This window comes from Anolis carolinensis, chromosome 5 (assembly GCF_035594765.1).
Source record: "Anolis carolinensis isolate JA03-04 chromosome 5, rAnoCar3.1.pri, whole genome shotgun sequence".
Taxonomy (NCBI): Eukaryota; Metazoa; Chordata; class Lepidosauria; order Squamata; family Dactyloidae; genus Anolis; species Anolis carolinensis.
In genome coordinates, this window is record NC_085845.1 from 172493767 (window position 1) to 172517841 (window position 24075).

Below are 24075 nucleotides of genomic sequence, written 5' to 3' on the forward strand. Positions count from 1 at the left end.
ATCTTGTCCTCAACAGATTTTGGGAATGTGGGGGCCATCCCAGCCTTCTCCCCACCAGTGAAAATCTAAATGTACAGAAAACACTAGAAGTCTTAGTATTCAGCATAAAGCAAACACAGTGTAAATTAGACATGAAATGAAGAAAACATTTGTTTGCACTGAAACTATTTAATACAAAAGTGTAGTACTTGACTTTGATACTAATAGATTCAGCACAGATAATTAGCAAAATTGACTTTTCCTGCTTCACTTATTTTCGAAACATTATAGGACAGAAGATTCAAGTAGGCGCTCACACCATGGACTTTAATGTACACTAGATTCTTCTCCATACTATACCTGCTGGCATGTTTACTGCATTTCTTGCTCTTCTTTTGAGACAGATCTTAGATAAAGCAGGAAGGGAGCACAGGATTATTCACACAGATAACACTTCTGGCTAAAGCTGGCCAGTGTCAGACTTGTCCTGAGGTGGTTTTCTGGAGGTAAGGATACCAAATAGAAGCTTCAAAAGTCCTTGCAGCTGATTATAACATTGATTCAGTGGGTGGATGGGAAAATCATGACTGTCAAAAGATGAAGGAAGAAAACCCATCTCAGGAGATCCAGATTTGGGTTCTGCCTCCATTGTGAATAGGGGAATGTCCCATAAAGAAAGAAAGGCTCCAGCCTTAACCCAACAACAGTTCGAACATATGATTTTGAGCTTCCTTCCATGTCATGGCTCCAATGAAGCTTAATTAAATCTTTCCAGGAAGAGGAGGCAGAGCACCTGGCATTCCTCCAGAGAGTCCTGTGTTGGGTCCTAATAAAATCTGTAAGAAACGGAAACCATGAGCAAGATCAATAATCAAATCTACTTACTGGGCAGGATTTCCACCTTAGATCTCGTGTCAGTTTTTTTGCATCCCTCTTGCTCATAAAAAATGAAAAACCAATGCTCCCAACTATTTTGCAGCAGTGTTATTCTTACAATGAGAACAAATCGCTTTGCAGATTGAAGATATTTGTGGCTCCAGCCCATTTAATGATGACCAACCAGGGCCATGAACAAATTCCTATCAATGAGGAGGGCAATGCCACTGAGTACCATTTGGGAGTAAGGCAGGAATGTTAGCTCAATGGAAGGAGAGAAGGCTAGAAAATGTGATTCTTGGTAAATGAGAGGACAGAATTAAGTGCATTCTGGTTAGGAAACCTCAGCCAGTTGTCATCACACAAATGATATGCACTTAAAAGAGAAAAGCCTTTGCTCCTGAAAGCACTTACAGCCAAAGATCTAAGCCAAGTCAATTAGCATAAGTGTTTTGTACTCCTCAGCTAAATACCGTTGATCACCATTATACAGAATGAAAGTTAATAATGAGAAGGAAAAAAAAGATCCAAATATCAATCCTATCCTGAATTAACAACAGTAGCAACTGAAAAACACTAATAATAAAGGATAAAAATATGCATGGATGATCTGGATTGCATCTACTAATGATAGATAGGCAAACTGCCGCCTTAAAGCATATAGCCCATCAGCATATTTTCAATGCCCTCAAGTCTTCCAAGTGTCTGGTATCATGCTTTTTCTCGGGCAAAAAAGGGATGGGCCACCTTTTTTTTAAACCTCAAGGACTGGAGAGTAATCTTTTAAAGAGGTCATATGATCCCCCTACACATTTTAAGAAGGAGGAGGAGGAGGAGAAATTTCTCAAAATCAGAAGTAAACTTTCAGCCACTCGGGTTCTTTTCTCTTTTGGCATTTTGTGTTGCCCAGAGGGTCCTAGGACAAGATATTGCCCCACAGATTCTCCAAAGTTCCTCACCCCTGACCACCCTTGGAGTAAGCTGCAGTTTGCTTTTTGCTATCAAAAGGTTTGTGAACCATGTGTATGCAGAAGGAATGATACAGATGTAGCACTAAATCAAATAAAATAAAACTCATTTATTGAATGATGTGACAGTTAATCATGGATTATCTTCAGGAGTTATGCTAGACTGAGGACAGGAGATCCATAAATGAAAGGAACTCTCTGTAGCAAATTAATGAATTGTTGCACTAGAACTGCTGAATTAAAAGACAACAAAGTCAATATAAAGCTCACCTGCCGCTGTTGCATCTGCTGCTGCTGCTCCATCTGCAGTTTCTCGGTTTCAAAAACAACAGGAAGGACTAGGATCATGAAAGAAGTTGTCCCAATCCACAGAGCTGCCCTGGAGAATCTTTAGGGAGGTCAAAAGCAAATAAGATTATTACTCAAATTCTTTCATATGGCAACATCTGAACCTATGCAATTTCCCTTTTCACTATTGCATTTTTGCCTCAAATTACAACTGCTCCATAATATCCATCCCTGAAAATTAAAAATCACTCTATGTCTTCTCACCTTGACCTACTAACGTGTCATTAGTAAGGAATTAATAAATCAAGACATAACATGTAAAAGCTTCTCAATACTTGTACAGTAGAGTCTCACTTATCCAAGCTAAACGGGCTGGCAGAAGCTTGGATAAGCGAATATCTTGGATAATAAGGAGGGATTAAGGAAAAGCCTACTAACATCAAATTAGGTTATGATTTTACAAATTATCACCAAAACATCATGTTATGCAACAAATTTGACAGAAAAAGTAGTTCCCTATGCAGTAATGCTACGTAAACATCAAATTAGGTTATGATTTTACATATTAAGCACCAAAACATCATGTTATGCAACAAATTTGACAGAAAAAGTAGTTCAATATGCAGTAATGTTGTGTTGTAATTACTGTATTTATGAATTTGGCACCAAAATATCACGATGTATTGAAAACATTGACTACCAAAATGGCTTGGATTATCCAGAGGCTTGGATAAGCGAGGCTTGGATTAGTGAGACTCTACTGTATTACGATTAGATTATCTTGAAAATAAAACATTTCTAAATTTTAGATTGGAGATAGGTTAATAATTTGAAGATGGTCTGTCACAAAAGTTCAGCCCTCATGCACCCTTGAAATGTGCTGTGAAGGTTTGGAAGTCCTGTATTTGGCACAGAAATGGGTGGAGAGAAGAAAATTCACACTGCACTGGATATGGAGAGGCTTCACTGGATTCTGACCCAGGAAAACTGCAAGTTGCTTGCTCTAACTTGTCCTGTGTCAAAGTTTTAGAATCCACAATAACTCATGGGTTTAAATACCAGATCACTTCATCAAACATTGCAAAATGATTTTAAGTAAATTCAGTAATACTAGCTATGCCTGGCCACGCGCTGCTGTGGCGAAGCCTGGTGATATGGGAAATAAAGTATTGAGCAATTGGTGGTAGTTGGTATGTCATTTCCAAAAGGTTGTGAATATGCAGTATTTGTGGTTATTCCTTTTTTTGTCGTTTGGACGGAAGTATGAATGGTTCAATTAGCTGGAATGATTGGCATGTAATGGCCTTTCAGCCTCAAAGCCTGGGTGATTCCTGAGTCGGGGAATCGTTCGTTGGGATGTGTTAGGTGGCTGTGTTAGTTTCTTGTGTGGAATTCATCTGTTTTCAGAGTGTTGTTCTTTACGTCTTGATGTGGAGGAGTCTGGTGGTGTTGAAAATAAAGTAATGAGGAAGTCGTGGTATTTGGTATATGTGTTATGGTTGTATATATGTAGAAAATGGATAAGATTGTGTGTGATCTTGAACTCACATCATGTCTGGTGAACTTCCAGTAAGTCCATTAGTAGTTAAAGTCTGAAGGAAGTACGGTTTGATGGTGTAAGGGTATTGATTGTTATTTAATATCGATTGGAGTGAAGTCACTTGAGCCACAAGGTGCTGGTTTTGTATAACCCAAGGTTGTCTGTTGTATAACCAAAGGAGGAAGAATTGAAGTTTTCCAGTAGCTAAGGAAACGTTGCGAACTCTCCCTGTCATTGGGGAAGAGGCATGGCAGAGCATGATGGGAACTGTAGTTTCCCCAGAATAGAGGCTGGCTCTTAAAGGAGCCTTTGAGATTCACAGCAGTTGAGAACATTTGAAAGTTTTGGAAAGGAGTACTAAAAGGAAGACAGTAAGGCAGGGGGTGTGCGGGGAAAAGGGAGAAGAAAATTATTTTGAGGCGGAAGGTGCTGCTGGTGGTGGTTCTTCCCTTCTTCCCTCAGGAATCTCGCCTCAAATCGGGAGGTAGGTGGAGGAAGGAGAGAGGGGGAGAGAAAGGAAGCCATAGTGTCTGGAAGAGGAAAAGGTGGGTGACGAAGAAGCTGCTGAATGGAGGCTCTCCGTTTTTTGGTTTTTTTTTACCTCGGAGGCCTGGAGAGAAGGAAGATGGAGTGTTCCGTTGGGGGGAAGGTGGTGGAGGGAAGGATTGGTGAAGAGTTTTTTTTGTAAGATGGAGGCGGTGCCGGAGGAGGGAGAAGTTGAGCGCGTGAGCGAGGGGTATGTGTGTCCGCGCGCGGGAGAAGCGTTTCTAGGATTGTGTGTTGGCGCAGGCGCACATGGTCTGTTGTGGTTTTTGGGCTGTTTTTGGCCCTGTGATTGTTGTTTGTGTGATATTTTGTTGTCTCGTACTTGAGGCGGGGATGAGGGGTTGTGTTGGTAATTTTTGTGGTTGGGGGGTGTTTAGTTGAGTTGTTTAGTGCGTCGCCGTGATGTCAGAACTCTTTTATATATATAGATCTGTGTAAAATATTTCCATAAAAAGATTGTAAAATATTGTGGTAATAAAATGGATTTAACTTCTCAAAGGCCACAGTGAGAATTTAAGTTTTAAAACTAATTCACAAAGTTGTAAACAACTTGGGATCAAGAATACATTTCCTTGTATAGGAAACCTGTACCACATGAACATTTCTGAAGGTGCCCTACCTAGTGGGCTACCATCACTATTTACAAATAGCAACATGGAAATGGGTCCTCCTCTGTGAGGAGCTCTACTCTCCACCATGTTAAAAGGCCCAGGAGAATGCTTTTTTCAAAATGGGACGTGACCAAAAGTCACTTCTGGTATACTTTGGATTTTAAAAAATGCCTTTCCTGGGCCTCAGATAGGCCCAAATGTGGCAGAAATTTTACTTACATCTGCTAGAGGCATTTTAAAACAACAAGTGAAAAGAAATAGCCTTTTAGGGGCCATAACATGAGTATAGTAGCCACATGTGACCAACAGGTTGTATTTTGCCCAGCACTCCTTGTTGTGTTTTCTTAATAGAAGACATTCAGGTTTCAAGCAAATTACTGATTATTTTTTCCATTTTTAAGACACACACACTAACAACAATTAATGGAAGATAATCCCATTAAGACAGTGTAGTATAATGGTTTGAGTGTTAAGACTGTGACTATGGACACTGGTGTTCAAATGACCATGGGCAAGTTATACTCTCTGGGTCTCAGATAAAGGCTATGACAAATCCACTCTGAACAATTCTTTCCAAAAACCCATCTTACTGTTGTTATAAGTCAGAAACAACTTGGAAGGCACACAACAATACAGTAATAGACAAGTTTAGCAGTTCCAAAGGTCACAGTAATCCTCAGGCTGAGCAGGGATTGGAATCTAAATCCACCAGTCTCATTGTCTGATATTCTAATTGCTGTACATATCAATTATTTCTGTTCTAAACATCTATGATGTCAGGACATTTGGAAGTCATATATCAGTCAAGCAAATGTGCTAAATGCTATATTCAAAATTCTCCAGAAAGCTTACATCACTGAAGTTCCACATCTCAAAAATGATGGTATGGGATGCACTCCTGAGAGCTCTGGAAGATTTTCTTGTTGATATGGATAGCATTGCAGCTGAAAACTTGGGTCTCCCAGTGGGAAATGACAGTGACCAAGCTGCTTGAATCCTTCACTGTTTGCGGTTACTAGTTTATAATGCAGTTTGAGGAAAAGGTTGGTGAGATGCACCATATCCTATCCCCACAGGTGAAACAAATGAAACAGTGGAGGTCCTCTGTTCTTGATCTTTGGCTACTCTAACTAACTAGAGGGGGCCAGGCTGTGGCGCAGGCTGGTTAGCAGCCAGCTGCAATAAATCACTCTGACCAAGAGATCATGAGTTCAAGGCCAGCCCGGGGCGGGGTGAGCACCCGACAATTAAAATTAAAAATAGCCCCTGCTCGTTGTTGACCTAAGCAACCCGAAAGATAGTTGCATCTATCGAGTAGGAAATTTAGGTACCACTTATATGTGGGGAGGCTAATTTACGACACCATAAAAATCATCCACCCGCCATTGGAATGAGGAAGTTGCCGTCGCAGTGGATGATGAAGCAGCTGCTCCCCCTGTGGCCGGAATCAAGCATACCCTCAGGAGAAGGTTTAAATTGCCTCTGCGTCTGTCTCTGTTCTATGTGTATATGGCATTGAATGTTTGCCTTATATGTGTACAATGTGATCAGCCCTTCGGGGTGAGAAGGGTGGAATAGAAATACTGTAAATAAATAAATAGAGGTAGTAAATTTGACATAAGAACTTCAATCCAGAAAACAAAACAGTTGGCCCATGAGATGACCAATAACTAGTCTTGTCAAAGGGAATACTGATTCAGCCTCTCCTGAAAAAGTGAGGCAGAATCCAGAGATGTCCAAAATGGTTCAGCAATTAGTTCTTGGTCACATTCAGGCACTTTTGGATGATGTTGACTCTCCAGACATAATCCCACTGCATTTTACCCTGGCTTTGGACAGCCTGTGGAATTATATCCCATGGCTATGGCACTGGTTGGAAAATGCTGGTATATGTCATTTGGCCATTGAATATTTATTAACTAATTTGTGGACAAGTTTTAAGCGAATGTAAGTTACACGTTATATTAATCTTTAAGTGGTTTCTTTGTAAAATCTGAAATGTATATGTTGAATTTTAACTGCTTCAGGATAACCTTCCAGTGTAAGAAGAGTCAATCTTTACTTCATAGTGGCAACAGTTACGTTCTGCATTCCACATAAACTATAAGAATACACTATGACTTTAACTTAGAAATGTAAATAGTTCAGCATTCCTTTTCTAGCCATTTGACAGAAAGAGCATTGCACTTTTGGTGCAATAATCAGTCAAAATGAAGCAGTGGTCTATTGGCTAAATCCCAAGATGGGCAACATTTTTGTCTTCCAGATGTTGCACTGCAATTCCCATCATGCCTCCCTACTGGCTACACTGGTTAAGGATAATCAAAACTGCAATCCAGCAACATCCGGAGAGCCACAAGTAACTCATCCCTGCCTTAATCACAAACAAAATAGATGCAGAACTAAAGGGAGGAAGGGGACATTCATCTAGCCACCAGATCAGCCAAATCAATCATGAAGAACCCGTTTAAGAGAGGAAAGTGGGATATAAATAAACCTAGGGGGTTTCAAAATGATGGACCCAGTTTTAAAGCAGTTTATTTCATGATGGCAACACATTACAATTACACAAAAAGGTATTAATGGCTTTCTGAGTTATTAAATTTTACTAAGCATTTTGAGCTAGAAAAAAACCTAGAATGCCACAAATGGAGAATATTTCATTAGGTCTTGTGTTGCAAATGACTGAGGCAAAGGGCTGTTTGTGCACTGGGAGAGGCATCTAGCAGTAATATTTGAAACTCTATGCCCCAAGGGATAAGTGTTTCATTCATGGGCAGTTCTTGGTTGCAGATACAGTAGAGTCTCACTTATCCAACTTTTGCTTATCCAATATTCTGTATTATCCAACGCAGTCTGCCTTTTAGTAGTCAGTGTTTTTGTAGTCAATGTTTTCATTACACTGCGATGTTTTGGTGCTAAATTCGTAAATACAGTAACTGCTACATAACACTACCGTGTATTGAACTGCTTGTTCTGTTGATTTGTTGTAAAACATGATGTTTTGGTGCTTAATTTGTAAAATCATAACATAATTTTATATTTAATTGGCTTTTCCTTAATCCCTCCTTATTATCCAACATTTTCACTTATCCAACGTTCTGCTGGCCCGTTTATGTTGAATAAGCGAGAGTCTACTGTATATAGCAATTTCAAATCAAGCCCATTCCTTTCAAACACCCTGCATAATCATCACTATCACCGGGAATGACAGACGTTGCAACCAGATTACCCTCACATCCAAAATACATGAAATGCAAGGCCTAGTTGTCACACACTATAATACAATGGAGACATCACCGCCCATTTCTCCTTTCTTACCTGTACATTTTCTGGGCTATAGAAAGTGATACGTCAAAAGTTGCTCCAGCTGCAGATCGAAGACTATCTGGGAACATCTCTGTCAAACCCCAAAGTCTCTCTCCCAACGTCTCATCCAGCTGTAAAGAAGAAAGGGGGGAAAGAAAGTAGGTCTGATAGTCCTGTATGATAATTTTTAAAGGGCCTGCATGTACAGTGATACCTTGGGTTAAGAGTTTAATTTGTTCTGTGATGGAGCTCTTAACTCAGATCACTCTTATCTCAAAACTAATTTCCCATTGAAATGCTATTAATCCATTCCAGCCCCCCCAACCCCCCTGCCTATTTTTGTTACATTTTAAAATAATAAATGTACTTTATAAATAACAAGTAATGTATAAATGCACATGAACATGCAACAATAAACAAAGGAAGATCAACTTTAAAATGGTAGAAGAACAAAGTTGTGGCAAGGATGCACAAAGTGAAGATGAAGAAACATCATTTTCTTCATATTGTACTCATTCCAGCCTCCTTCCCTCCCCCCCTCTCGTGCTCTCTCCCTCTCTCTCTTCATGAAGCCAAACATACCATGAATAAAGACCACACAAAATCAATTAACCCAAAGTCCTCAAAATGGACAAGAGCAAAGCAGACAAGAGCACAAGGAACAGAAGCTGCTCCCTTGAATCCCTAATACTCTGCTGGTGGCACTCCCTCTGGTGCTAGCTCTTAACTCAAAATGTAGGTCATATTTCAAAGCAACCCATGGGCCGAGTGACGGTCTTAATTTAAAACACTCTAAAGTTGAGGTTTCATTGTAACGTTTTTATTTACAGAGTTTTTAATCTTATTTTTATGCTTCAATTCTGATTTTTATATTGTTTTTAGCTTGCATTGTTTCTTAATACAGACTGAGCACCCCTTATCTAGGATCCCCAAATACCTCAGAATCTAAAAGTGTACATGGCTAGCTGAGATAGTGGCACCTTTGCTTTGTACACAAACTTTGTTTCATGGATGAAATTAACAAAAATATTAAAATTACCTGCAGGCCATACAGGCACATGAAACATAAATGAATTTTCTGATTAGATCTGGGTGCTATCTCCCAGATATATTGGAATATGTGTATTACAGATACAGAATATGGGCCACTATGTATATGTAAGTATTCCAAAACTTTTTAAAAATCGAATGTATAGAACACTTACAGTCTCAAGCATTTTAAATAAAAGGATGTTTGACCTGCATATTGATGTTTTAATTCTATGATTTTAATGTAACTGTTTATTTTTAATTGTTTGTTTGTTTTACATGGCATTGAATTGTTGCCTATTTGTAAGGCCACTCTGAGTCCCTTACGGTGTGAGAAGGGCGGGATATAAATATGGTAAATAAATAAATATTGTTAACCCTACTTAAGTCCCATTATAGGGAGATATGTATGATATAACTAAAATACCAGTACAAGGCTATTGGATAATCTTGTCTTTCCTGCTACTTGAAAAACAACTAACTGCAAGATTTCCACAATTAATCACTATTTCTGTTAGCATTTTTATAACAAAATGTTATTAGTAGCAGTAGTAGCAGCATTTTAATACGACTGGATTTCCAATATGGCAATTGGAGATTGTCTTTGGGCAATGACTTTAGCTCAGACAAGGGGAAACTTTGGCCCTCCAGGTGTTTTGGACTCCAACTCCCACAATTCCTAACAGCCTACCAAAGTTTGTCTATGCCTGCTTTAGTTGATAGTTCAAGGCTGCATCTACACTGTAGAATAAATACAGCTTGACACCACTTTCACTGCAATGGCTCAATATCATGGAATCCCAGGAGCTATACGTTCACAGGGTCTTTAGCCTCCTCTGCCAGAGAGTGACGTTGCCCCACCAAACTACAACACCCAGGATTCCACTGCATCCAGCCATGGTAGTTAAAGTGGGTTTATTTATTTATCATATCAGAAGCAAATCAAAGGTACAGTTGTACTGTATTTAAAAACGTAAAGTTAAAAAAAATATTCTAAATGTCCTTTGACCAGTAGCTGGTCACTTGGAGTGCCTCTGGTGCTGCTATAAGAACATCCTCCATTGTGCATGAGGCAGGGCTCAGACTGCATTGTAATAGGTGGTTTGTTGTTTGCTCTTCTCCACACTCGCATGTCATGGACCCCGCATTGTGGCCCATTTCTTAAGGTTGGTTCTGCATCTCGTGGTGCCAGGGCGCAGTCTGTTCAGCACCTTCCAAGTCGCCCAGTATTCTGTGTGCCCAGGAGGGAATCTCTCATTTGGTATCAGCCATGGCTTGAGTTTCTGGGTTTTAGCCTGCGCCTTTTGGGCTCTTGCTTGCTGAGATGTTCCTGTGAGTCTCTCTGTAGATCTTAGAAAACTATTTCTTGATTTGAGGCATTGGTGTACTGGCCGATATCCGAACAGAGTATGGGCCAGAGATGTCAATGCCTTGGTCCTTTCATTGCTGGCTGCTACTTCCCAGCAGATGTCAGGTGGTGCAATACTGGCTAAACAGTATAATTTCTCCTGTGGTGTGGGGCGTAGACATCCTGTGATAATGCGGCATGTCTCATTAAGGGCCACATCCACTGTTTTAACATGGTGAAATGTGTTCCACACTGGGAATGAGTATTCACAACCAGAAGCAACTTGCAGCAAAAGTGGGGTAATTCTAGTGTAGATCAGGCATGGGCAAACTTGGACCCTCCAGGTGTTTTGGACTTCAACTCCCACCATTCCTAACAACCTCAGGTCCCTTCCTTATGCGGCTGAGGGGGGAAAGGAAGAGACCCGAGGCTGTTAGGAATGGTGGGAGTTGAAGTGCAAAACACCTGGCGGGCCCAGGTTTGCCCATGCCTGGTGTAGATGCACCCAAGGTCACCCAGGGGTGAGCAGGGATTGAAACCTGGTCCCCAGAATTACCACCCAATGCTCAAACCACTGCACCGTGTTGGTACATATAGATTTGGAAATTTTTTTGTTCCCCTTCCTTTTCTCTTTGGATGGATTTGCTTGGGCAATAAAGGTCTCCTTTCCCCTTAGTACAATATCCTAAGCACTATCCCACTACGAAAGCGGGATCAATCCCAGCTCTCTGTGAGCCCACTCGCCCTTGCAATCCCTCTGAGGTGTCCTCTGAGGCGGCCGCATGGGCCTCACGCCGGGCCCGGCCCGCCCCCGAGGTGCCTCCGCTCTCACGAGGCCTGCCCCGGCCCTATCCCCGATCCCCACAGGCCAAGGAGGGCCCCCAGACCTCGTCGTCATCGTCCTCCTCGATCTCCGCTCCCAGCTGCTCGACCTTGCCGGCGCCGCCTTTGGGCAAAAGCAGGCCTTCGGGAGACAGCGGCGTCGCGGCGGCCATGACTGCAAACGAGGAGAGCGAGCGAGCCTGGGCAGCAGGGTAGAGCGTTGCCGGAAGTGACAACAGGAGGGGGTCTGCACAAAGGAGCCGAGCTGCGACATCTAGCGGAGGGGAGGGCATTGAACAGCCCTGCAGCAGGTCCTCTCGCCTTTCGCTTCCAAAATATTCCGGAATCTGTGTGCTGAGCATTTTCCGGGCTGTATGGCCATGTTCCAGAAATATTCTCTCCTGACATTTCGCCCACATCTATGGCAGGCATCCTCAGAGGTTGTGAGGTCTTTTAGAAACTAGGCAAGTGGGGTTTATCTGTGGAAGGTCCAGGGTGGGAGAAAGAACTCTTGTCTGTTTGAGGCCGGTGTGAATGTTGCAGTTGGTCAGCTTGATTAGTACTGAATAGCTTGGCAGCTTCTAACAACCACCATGTCAGACTACACAGAGAAGCCATTGAAATCCACAAGTATGTGAACAATTTCAACAGAAAGAAAGAAACCATGAAAATGAATAAAATCTGGCTACCAGTATTTTAAAAAACTAGAATCAGGGCAGTAAAAAAAGAACAACGCTCAGAAGACAGGAAAATTACAGTCATGAAACAATCAGGGCCAGTTAACACTTCCCAAGAAAGGATTTCCTCAGGCAGAACCAGGCAGGCTTTAAAACTGCAGTGCTAATTAAATGCTAATCAAGGTGGCCAATTGAAACATTCGCGCTTGCCTCCAGCAAAAAAGAGTTCTTCTTCTCCATCTTCATTGCTATGATTCTGCACCTTTTTGATGGGAAGCTTCCCACCAGCGTAAAAATCATCTATCAGACATATGGCAAGCTGTTTAACCTCAGCAGACTGAAAGCCAAAAACATGGTCACATTATCTGTTATAGAACTCCAATATGCTGATGACAATGTAGTCTGTTCTCATTCAGAAGACCTACAAGCCACTCCAAATACCTTTGCAGAAGCATACGAGAAGCTCGGTCTCTCACTGAAAATCGAGAAAACCAAAGTGCTCTTCCAGCAGGCACCAGGCAATCCCTCTCCAATGCCAGAAATAGAGCTTAATGGTGTAATGTTCGAAAATGTTGACCATTTCCACTACCTTGGCAGCCACCTCTACACAAAAGGTGAAATACTGAAATACAACACTGACCGGGCTCTGGGAGTGCAGTATTCTTCCAAATGAAGAATGTTTGAGGATCGTGTCATTCATAGGGATACCAAGGTGCTTTTTTATAAAGCTACTAGCTGTGCCCGGCCACGCGTTGCTGTGTCTGAGTCTGGTGGTGTTGGTCAGTCTACATTAGGTTGTATTTATGCTGTGACCTCCACCTTCTTTATACTCACATTAGTAGTAGTATTTGAAGTCTGTTACCTTCTTCAATTTTTGTGTTGATTGATAATTGCTTGAGATCCCTGTTGTCTTTGGTTTGTTGTTAGTTGTAATGTCTGATTCTGCTGAGTGCGGTTTATATTTTCATTGTGGTACAATAGTCTTTTTTTGTTTTGCCTGTGAAGGTGTTTATTATTGTTGTTGTTGTAGTGGTCATGAAGGTTGGATAAGTTAGATGCTACTGTATTGTTTTTTGGAGGCCCAGTGTAGCACTGACTGGCCTCTCAGCCTCAGTGACTGGCTGCTTCTTGCCTGTGATGGTGTTGATTCTTATTGTTATTGTTGTTGTCATTGTTATTATTGCAATTGTTTTTTTTGGAGGCCAAGTGTGACTGTAGGGTTTGGGGAAGTGTTGGCGTTGTTGTGAGTTTTGTGGGTCCGGATTGTGGTTTTGTGGTGTGGTTGTGTTATTACAATCGGGAGGGAATGCTTTTGTGTTGTGTTGCCAAGTTTTGTATTTCTGGGGCGTTTAGTTGTGTTGTTATAGTCATGATGCGTTGTTGTGAGTTTTGTGGGTCCTGTGTGGTTTTGTGGTGTGGTTGTGTTGTTACAACTGGGAGGCAAGGCTTTTGCATTGTTTTGCCAAGTTTTGTATTTCTGGGGCGTTTAGTTGTGTTGTTATAGTCACGATACGTTGTTGTGAGTTTTGTGGGTCCTGTGTGGTTTTGTGGTGTGTTTGTGTTGTTACAACTGGGAGGCAAGGCTTTTGCATTGTGTTGTCAAGTTTTATATTTCTGGGGCGTTTAGTTGTTTTGTTATAGTCACGATGCATTGTTGTGAGTTTTGTGGGTCCAGATTGTGGTTTTGTGGTGTGGTTGTGTTATTACAACCGGGAGGCAAGGCTTTTGCATTGTGTTGTCAAGTTTTATATTTCTGGGGCGTTTAGTTGTGTGCCAAGTTTCGTATTTCTGGGGCGTTTAGTTGTGTTGTTATAGTCATGATGCGTTGTTGTGAGTTTTATGGGTCCGGATTGTGGTTTTGTGGTGTGGTTGTGTTGTTACAACCTGGAGGGAAGGCTTTTGCGTTGTGTTGCCAAGTTTTGTATTTCTGGGGCGTTTAGTTGTGTTGTTATTGCATGATGCGTTGTTGTGAGTTTTGTGGGTCTGGATTGTGGTTTTGTGGTGTGGTTGTGTTGTTGTAACCTGGAGGCAAGCCTTTTGCATTGTGTTGCCAAATTTCGTATTTCTGGGATGTTTAGTTTTGTTGTTATAGTCACTGCGCAAACAACTTTATCATTTTATATATATAGACTAGCTGTGCCCGGCCACGCGTTGCTGTGGCGAAGTCTGGTGGTATGGGAGATAAAGTATTGAGGAATCGGTGGTAGTTAAGGTCAAGGGTAAAGGTTTTTCCCCTGACATTAAGTCCAGTCGTGTCTGACTCGGGGGTTGGTACTCATCTCCATTTCTAAGCCGAAGAGCCGGCGTTGTCCGTAGACTCCTCCAAAGTCATGTGGGATGACTACATGGAGTGGCGTTACCTTCCCGCCGGAGCAGTACCTATTGATGCACTCACATTTGCATGTTTTTGAACTTCTGGGTTGGCAGAAGCTGGGGCTAACAGTGGGGGCTCTCTCCGCTCCCCCAATTCAAACCTGTGGCCTTTCGGTCCAGAAGTTCAGCAGCTCAGCACTTTAACACGCTGCGCCATCAGGGGATATTATTTCCTAAAGGTTGTGAATATACAATATTTCTGATTGGTTTTTTTTGTCTGTTGGAGGCAAGTATGAATGCTGCAATTAGGAAAAATGATTAGGATGTAATGGCCTTGCAGCTTTAAAGCCTGGCTGTTTCCTCCCTGAGTGAATTTTTTGTTGGGAGGTGTTAGCTGGCCCTGATTGTTTCCTGTCTGGAATTCCCTTGTTTTCAGAGTGGTGTTGTTTGCGATATTTTATGTGCTTCTACTGTCTGTGGCCCTGAGAAAACAGGATTTGCCAGACTTTGATGATGGGAATACTTTGTTGGGAGGTGTTAGCTGGCCCCGATTGTTTCCTGTGTGGAATTCCCCTGTTTATTTATTGTCCTGGTTTTAGAGATTATATTGTTCTGCATTATTCTATCCCAGTAATTATTTCATATTAAAGAAGAATCTCACTTATCCAACATTCGCTTATACAATGTTCTGGATTATCCAACGCAGTCTGCCTTTTCATAATCAATGTTTTTGTAGTCAGTGTTTTAAATTCATTGTGATATTTTAGTGGTAAATTTGTAAATATAGTACAGTAGAGGGGCCGGGCTGTGGCGCAGCTGTTGAGCAGCTGCCTTAAATTACTCTGACCATGAGTTCGAGGCCAGCCCGTGGCGGGGTGAGCACCCGTCAATTAAAAATAAAAAATAGCCCCTGCTCGTTGCTGACCTAGCAACCCGAAAGATAGTTGCATCTATCAAGTAGGAGATAAGGTACCACTTATAAAGTGGGGAGGCAAGATTAACTAATTTACGACCTGGAATGAGGAAGTGCCGTCAGTGTGGATGATGAAACAGCTGCTCCCCCCTGTGGCCAGAATCGAACATCCCCTCAGAAGAAGGTTAACTTGCCTCTGTGTGTGTCTCTCAGTCTCTGTTTGATGTGTTTATGGGCATTGAATGTTTGCCCTATGTGTGTTATAATGTGATCCGCCCTGAGTCCCCTTCGGGGTGAGAAGGGCGGAATATAAATACTGTAAATAAATAAATAAATAAATAGAGTCTCACTTATCCAACATAAACGGGCCGGCAGAACGTTGGATAAGCGAATATGTTGGATAATGAGGAATTAAGGATAACCCTATTAAACATCAAATTAAGTTATGATTTTACAAATTAAGCACCAAAACATCATGTTAGACAACAAATTTGTCAGAAAAAGTAGTTCAGTACACAGTAATGCTATATAGTAATTACTGTATTTATGAATTTAGCACCAAAATATCACGATATATTGAAAGCATTGACTACAAAAATGCGTTGGATAATCCAGAACGTTGGATAAGCGAGTGTTGGATAAGTGAGACTCTACTGTAAATACTACATAGCATTACTGCGTATGGAACTACTTTTTCTGTCAAATTTGTTGTATAATATGATGCTTTGGTGCTTAATTTGTATAACGATTACCTAATTTGATGTTTAATTGGCTTTTCCTGAATCCCTTCTTATTATCCAACATATTCACTTATCCTGCCGGCCTGTTTACGTTGGATAAGTGAGACTCTACTGTATATTTCTAATCTTATATTATCTGCTCAGAACTGGATTATATGTGGCTCCTTCTTCACAGCTGTATAAAATGCACATTGAAGTGGATTATATGGCAGTGTGGAGTCAAGATAATCCAGTGCAAAGCAGATAATATAAGATTATAAATGGGTTATATAGCTGTGTTGAAGAGCCTTGAGTCTACACTGCCATATAATCCAGTGCAAATTAGATAATCTGTGGAAGAAGTCTAAGTGAGGCCTAAAAATGCCTGTCCCCTAACTGAAACCTGGCTGTCCTTTGGTTGCTAGGCAACCAAGTGGGCAGAGATTAGCCCTCTAAACTGGCAGCAATTGGATAAAAAAAATTATTGCTCTCCCTCTAATTAGGACTTTATTTTTCTTTTCTTTTTGTTGTATCAACCTTGAGGCGTGGATGATGGGTTGTGTTGTCAAATTTTGAGGTTGGGGGGCCTGTACTTTTGTTGTTTTGTGAATAGCCGTGATGCCATCACTCTTTTATATATATAGATTGTCCTTCCAACCCTGTTATACGCCTCCGAAACATGGACTGTCTATAGATGTCACTTAACTCCTGGAACAATTCCATCAGCGTTGTCTCTGAAAAATCCTGCAAATCCCTTGGGAAGACAGGTGGACAAATGTCAGTGTGCTGGAAAAAGCAAGGACCACCAGCACTGAAGCGATGCTCCTACACCATCAACTCCGCTGGACTGGCCACATTGTCCAAACGCCCGATCGTCTCCTAAATTACTCCCAATTCAAGAATGGAAAACAGAACATTGGTGGACAGGAAAAGAGATTTAAAGATGGGCTTAAAGCCAACCTTAAAAACTGTGGCATAGACAGAGAGAACTGGAAAGCCCTGGCTCTTAAGCATTCTCACTGGAAGTCAGCTGTGACCAGCAGTGCTGTGGAATTTGAAGAGGCACAAATGGAGGGCGAAAGGGAGAAACATGTCAAGAGGAAAGCACGTCAAGCTAACCCTGGCCCGGACTGCCTTCCATCTGGAAATCAATGTCCTCACTGAGGAAGAATATGCGGATCAAGAATAGGTTTCTATGGTCACCTACGGACCCATTGCCAAGACCCTACATGTAGAAGGCAATCATACTCAGACACGAGTGATCGCCGATGATGATGATTTAGGGTTCATATGTAGAATTAATGCAATTAGACCCTACTTTAACTGTCATGCTCAGTGCTGTGGAGTCATAGTTTGATGGGGGCACCACCAGCACTCTCTGATAGAGAAGGCTACAGGCTTTGTAAGATAGCTTCCAGGATTGCATAGGATTGGACCATGGCAAAGTGCCATCCAGCTGCACTGCAGTTGTAGGCCACTGAGGGTTATACATGATTTTAGCAAATTTATTCTTAAAAAACAACAGGTGTTTTCTATTTTTAAAAATCACCTGAGTATGCAATAAAATACACACACAATGAAATGATAAAAACAATGCAATAATTTTATTTCAAAAGTATAAAAATAGACAAAGCCATTTAATTCCAACATTCTACATCATAGTCATAAGAATAGAAGAAAATATAAACAATATATAAATATCCAAAATGAGATTTTTTTTTGCCAAGACAAAAAACCAAACTACAACACAGGAAAATGAATGAATCGGTATTTATAATAAGGCGAACTATGAAAGGAATCAACATTTTAACTTATAAATAGCACTAGGACACGAGAGAACAGAAAACACCAAATTGGGCAGACATCTCAGACTTCTGCTCTGTGTTGTAATCCTGTACTTCAGTCAACTTTGCAATAAGCACAACTGAAATTCAGTTATATACTATAGTCAGATTATAAACTGACTATAGTATGCAACTTTTAAAATAGTTATCAAGATATTTCATATTATTTATGTTCATCTCAGTTTAAATAACAGGCCCTACAAAACTAGAAGTCTGTCACGTTGTTCAGCCAAACTACTCAAGTTCACAGCTAGGTCCTCAATCTGAAATATATGTTAAGACAATTGTCTTCTACAGAGATTGTGGTAAACCATCAGTAGTGGCCTAGTAAACTAAGGTATCACTTGCAAGAACAATTAAATAAGCCAGGAATATGGACTTCATTATTTTGTGTCATGTCTATACTTTAAACTAGGATTGGGAATTATGTGGCCTTCCAGATACTGTTGGCCTACCAAAGGTGGCCAGCATAACCAATATTGAAGAGTGCTGGGATTTATAGTTCAATGTCTGCAGGACAGCTCATTTCCTATCCTGTTTTAAACTGTGGTTTACAGTTGACCTCTGATTTTGGTTTGTTTGAAAGCTTTTAACTATGGTTTAGATATGAGAAGCTGTGATTAAGCCCAATTATATGACTTACAGTATATTGTTCCTTGCACAAACGGTAGAGAATTTAGCTACACTAGAATTGTAGGCAAATGGGTTTTATGCATGCATATTCTAATTTAATGAACCAGAATGTGGTCGTCTAAACGTAGACAATAAGATCATGGAGATATAAGCTGTGACTGTGCTCCCCTCTCCTTTTCAATATCCACACTGCAGAAGTATCTGCTGCATTGACTTTGGATATAGACACACATTCATTATTTATTAAGCACTTCACTAGCAATTGACCTGAGTAAAAGTGTGCTGCAAAGATATATTCAAGAATATTTAGACAGAAGCTCCAGAAGGAAGAAAAGGAACAGCTGCTTCCTAACAAGACTGGAGAACTTACTAATACATGTCTCTTGGCACCTTGGCTACATGCCCTTTAAGAGGACAAAGACAGCCAGGTCTTCCAAGGCAGATGTGGCCTCAACGTTTGTTGGGGTAGTTCCTTTTGACCACATTCTCCTACTCTTTCCTTCCCCGTATCTTCTATCCTGCTGTTCACTTTCTCCTTCGACTGTAATTTTTCATTTCTTCCAGTTCCTTCTCCATGAGGTGGGACTCTGCCGTTGTCTCAGAAAGCTAAACACAAAGCAAAATGACAGTGGCATGATATACCATTTTCCAATGGTGTATTTGTGCTTGGAAAAAGATATACTATTTTAATTCTGTTTTCTAGCAAAAGCTTTCCTATTTAGATTTAGTAGCCTTAGGGATCTCTTTTTTTAAACATCAATTTCTAAAGGAACAAATGGGCTGCCGTCCACAAATGTCTAAGCCAAATAAAACATTTTAGTTTTTAAGGTAATACAACCATCCTCAAAAGAGCTTTTGGATTTGTTCTGGAGCAAATTTTATTCTCAGTTAATGTAGAACACCTGCTGTCACCCTCTGTACTAAAATATTCCCTTCAGAAGACATCTAACATTCCTTTGCAGTTGATGCATTAGCAGGGGAGAGCGATCTTCTGGGCAGCTAGGTCTCTGAAATTAAAGTTGTACTTACTTGAGACAGTTATATTGGAATTCAAATGCTATTACAGACCACTGACAAAGCTGCACTGATGACAACATTAACATTAGGGCATTGTTAATACGTGTAACAGAATAAAAGACAGAAGCAAATGGCCCCCTTCTCACCATATCCAACAAAAGGTCCACTTTCAGCCGTAGCAGATTGTTCTCCTCTTCCAGCTGCTGGTTCCTTCTGCGAAGGCGCTGTGTCTCTCGCTGGTCCCCAGTGCCCCCTAATGATTCTGGAAGACAGAAACTGGCAATATAGTCACCCCACCCTACAATGGATACATCCAAAGTGTGGTCCTGTCTTGGCCAATAGTAACCAAACACTAGTATGTGTTAAGAGACTCTATCAGAAGTCTTTCAGGAAGAAAATCGGTAGTAATGAGGTTTGGTAGAGGAAGGACAAACTTAGAACCAACATTGACATAGGTCCCTTCCACGCAGCTAAATAAAATCCCATATTATCTGCTTTGAACTGGAATATATGGCGGTGTGGACTCAGATAATCCAGTTCAAAGCAATTATTGTGGGATTTTCTGCCTTGATATTCTGGGTTATATGGCTGTGTGGAAGGGCCCTGAGACTACAATGCAAATGTCACACCTGGCCCTAAAATAACTGAGATCAATAAAACCTAAAGCAAAAGTGGGAAAATGTAGCCCATGCTCTACATCAGTGGTTCCCAACCTGCGGGCCATGAGACCTAAAATAAGGTCTGTGGCTCTAGATTATTAAATATGGTTTTCTGTGGGTGAGCAGATTGCGGCTACTGGATGGCATATGTTCTGTATCAGAAACTAGAGCTGATGTGGTCTATCCAATGTAATTTCCTGAACCAATACCCCAAATAACCAAACCAAATTTAAAGTTGACTAAAAAACTTATTCCTAACTCTTTTGGTACTAATGTTGGAGTGGTCCCTGGTAAAAAAAAAAAGTTGGGAACTACTGCTCTACATTCAACCCTGAAGGCCATTTGCCTCCAAAGTTCCCTACCTCAATGTTTAAAGAAATTTAAATGTATTTTACATTAGAAATGGCCTACATACCCTGTAGGGAGCAGGGAGGGCAATATTGTTTTGAAGCCCTCCTCCCTTTGGGCCCAGAAGAGGATTTCTTTTTCCAAAGCTAGATGTAAATTTTATTCTTAGCTCAGTATTCCAGTTGCTGAAATCAGACAAAATGAGGGACATTGGGGGGGGGGGGGGAACCCAAAATGATGGGCACAGCCTTGTGAGTTCAGCCAGAGGCACAAGGAGCCTCTTTCTCTGAGGTAGTTGCCCATCCCTGACCTAAAAGTATTCAAAGATACAGAGAAAGAGAGCACCAGATAATAGCTGTATTTTTTGAGGTCCTGGAAAGGAGAAGCAAGACCTTGCTCCTTTCACAGCTTGACTTACAAAATGTCTGCTTCCTCTCACCTGCTATCCACATGCCATTCTCAAATTTCAGATTCTGTCCAGTAAGACTCATGACAGGAGTGCCATATTCTAGTCCCAGCTCAATCTCACGGGTAGATCGGTCCAGCTGTAGGGAAAAGGCCAATGCATCATTTTTCTAAGTATTGCATCCCTGTTCATTTCTGGGCCAAAGGTACTGGACTATTGGATTATGACCTGTTAGTATCATAATCTGTTGGGGATTATGACCTGTTAGGATCATAACCTATTGGGTAGCAGAGTTTCAGGAGTGTTCCTTTGGTTTATTGAGTAATGGAAGATCAGCAGGCACGTAAATATCTGTTTTCTATTTGTGCTCTCAGCAGATAAAGATTCAAATAGACATCTTTAAAATAAACTATTTTACTCACAACTTCATTTATTTAAATGTTCAGGTACACTTCTTGTCAGGTTAAACTTTAAAACATTTCAGTTTGTATCTTTAGCTTATAGTCTTTAACAGTCTCTTCAAAACTATTGCTCTGCACAGCTTTCCTTTATAACCGTTTACTTCCAAAGAGCTCAAGCCTCAACTGACTTCTAACTTCTAACACTGGCTTCTGTACTCAAACAGACTCAGTTGTCATTCCTCAACTGTCATCCTTTTAAACTGCAATCTAAACAGTCACATGGTCTGCAGCCCCTCCCACATGACTGTTTAGAATGCAGTTTAGAGCTAAGAAAACTGCAAACCAAAGAAGACAAACACTTCAGAAAATATACCGACACATTATAAATAGACAAATCATTAAATAGAGGAGGCTTGAGAGGTGGTGACAAAAAGTCACAAAAGGGTTTCAACATTTAATAAAACATGTATTTTTTCTTTCTAATTTAGATTACCATAGCTTCATATATAGTATATAGCTCTGAGTCCCCTTGGGGAGAAGGGCGGGGTATAAATGCATGTAATAAATAATAAATAAATATATACAGTATAGGAAAGAATTTGATATTACGTGTGAAAAATCTCCTAAATGGTGTCCAATATCATAACATTACAGACAGCATATATAGGACTCCCTTTGGCCCACCCTATAATTGTATAAGCAAAGCATCTACTTTATCACCCATGAGGTGCAGCAGATTAACAGTGACTAAATATGCCTCTCTAAGCTTCTATTTTGGATATGGGTCTCCAAGGCAAACTACAGTTAGTGACTATGGAAACTGGGGGTCTTGGTTCAAATGTATAGGATACACTAAATGTGAAGCCTGGCCTTTCCTGTCCCAGAACTCACCGAGTGTAGATTGGAAAGTGAAGCGGATTTTCTGGGTGGAGTCTTCTTTGGACTGAATGTATTTCCAAAAAGGGGCATGGCTTCTCAGCCTTAAACACTTTCTCCGGTTGCCTGATCTAGTGAGAAAGTAACAGAAGCAAAGTTCACCTGCTATAATTCTAATATAAGTTAAATATCCCTTATCCAAAATGCTTGGGACCAGAATGGTTTTTTATTTCAGATTTTGAAATACAGTAGAGTCTCACTTATCCAACGTTCTGGATTATCCAACGCATTTTTGTAGTCAATGTTTTCAATACATCATGATATTTTGGTGCTAAATTTGTAAATACAGTAATTACTACATAGCATTACTGCATATTGAACTACTTTTTCTGTCAAATTTGTTGTATAACATGATGTTTTGGTGCTTAATTTGTAAAATCATAACCTAATTTGATGTTTAATAGGCTTTTCGTTAATCCCTCCTTATTATCCAACATATTCGCTTATCCAACATTCTGCCAGCCCGTTTATGTTGGATAAGTGAGACTCTACTGTACCTGTTTTTGCATACATGTATTACCATAGAAAATAGGACCCAGGTGTAAATGCAAAATGTATGCATGTTTCACTTCTACCTTATACGCATAGCCTAAAGGTATTTTTACATAAGATTTTAATATGTCTGTACATTAAGCATCCAAAAGCAATGGTGCAATTCTCTCAGCCAGTCACGGATGCATCTACACTGCAGAATTAATGCAATTGGATACCACTTTAACTGCCATGGCTCAGTGCTATGGAAATTGTAGTTTCACACAACCATTTGCCTTCTCTGCCATATAATGCTGGAGCCTCGCCAAACTACAATTATCAGGATCCATAACTCTGAGCCTGTACAAAAAGCAATTGAGTGGTTCATGGCCTGCAGAGATGCCATTTGACTTAAACAATAGTAATCAAAATAACAAAAAATATAAACTGTAATTATTCAGAGACAATTTGTCACCATGCTAGAATTAAAGAACAGGCAAAACTAGGCATGGGCAAACTTGAGCCCTCTGGGGTTTTCAACTTCAACTCCCTCAATTCCTAACAGCCTACTGGCTGTTAGGAATTGTGGGAGTTGGAAGTCCAAAACCCCCAGAGGGCCAAGGTTTTCCCATGCCTGCTATAGAGCCTGGCATTTATTTATTTATTAGACTTGTATACCGCTACTCCCAATTTGGCTCGGAGTGGTTTACAGAAGTAGATTAAAACAATACAATTAGCTTTAAAATATCAATAAGGATTTGTTGGTGATCTCCCATCCAAATACTAACCAGGGCTTACCCTGCTTAGCTTTTAATATCAGACAAGCCAGTCCTGCCTTTAAGGTATTTAGCAGCAAGACTGAATTATCTTGTCTATGAGTGCATCTACTACACAGTGGAATCAATGCATCCCCCAAGATCCCGCTGCACTGAGCCATGGTGGTTAAAGTGGTGTCAAACCGCGTTACTTCTACAGTGCAGATGCACCCTAAATTCTAATACTTTCGGCCACTTGTCTATCACACAAAATCTGGGCTCTAGAAACCTGATATTCTGAACCCATTGTTCAAGGGACAGCACCACAGGGACCCCACAATCTGCGCCCCCTTAATGTGTTGGACTACAACTCCCATCACTTTAAGCATTAAGAGGGAGGTAGTCCAACGCATAGGGAGGGGGCTATGTGGAGAAAGTCTCCCATAATAAATAGAGAAGAATGAAAAATGTGGGATGCTAGCGAGGGACTACCCCCCAAACAAGGGTCCATCACACCCAACGGTCGCCCAATGGACCTTCTTACCCCGTTATAGCCTTTGAGACCAGTTGGCGCATGCGCACTTTCACTCGATTTGTTAGAACTCCGCGGCTAGCGGTAGCCGGGGGACGCGTCCCCACAGCAGGCGAGGCCATTTAGAGAAGAGGG

At 40.9% G+C, this 24075-nt stretch overlaps 2 protein-coding genes across 2 annotated transcripts; both read right to left on the reverse strand.

The window, feature by feature from the left end:
* Window positions 1-148: 148 nt before the first annotated feature.
* tomm22 (translocase of outer mitochondrial membrane 22) lies at window positions 149-11540 on the reverse strand. The gene is made up of 4 exons (XM_003220973.4): window positions 11382-11540; window positions 8130-8248; window positions 2094-2211; window positions 149-815 (listed from the first exon to the last, which is right to left on the reverse strand). Exons 1-4 carry the CDS (start codon window positions 11487-11489, stop codon window positions 741-743), a joined length of 420 nt encoding a protein of 139 aa, XP_003221021.3. The 5' UTR covers window positions 11490-11540; the 3' UTR covers window positions 149-740.
* A 5980-nt stretch (window positions 11541-17520) lies between these two features.
* cby1 (chibby 1, beta catenin antagonist) lies at window positions 17521-24048 on the reverse strand. The gene is made up of 5 exons (XM_016993692.2): window positions 23953-24048; window positions 22138-22253; window positions 20879-20984; window positions 19579-19694; window positions 17521-19021 (listed from the first exon to the last, which is right to left on the reverse strand). Exons 2-5 carry the CDS (start codon window positions 22213-22215, stop codon window positions 18941-18943), a joined length of 381 nt encoding a protein of 126 aa, XP_016849181.1. The 5' UTR covers window positions 22216-22253; window positions 23953-24048; the 3' UTR covers window positions 17521-18940.
* Window positions 24049-24075: the final 27 nt, after the last annotated feature.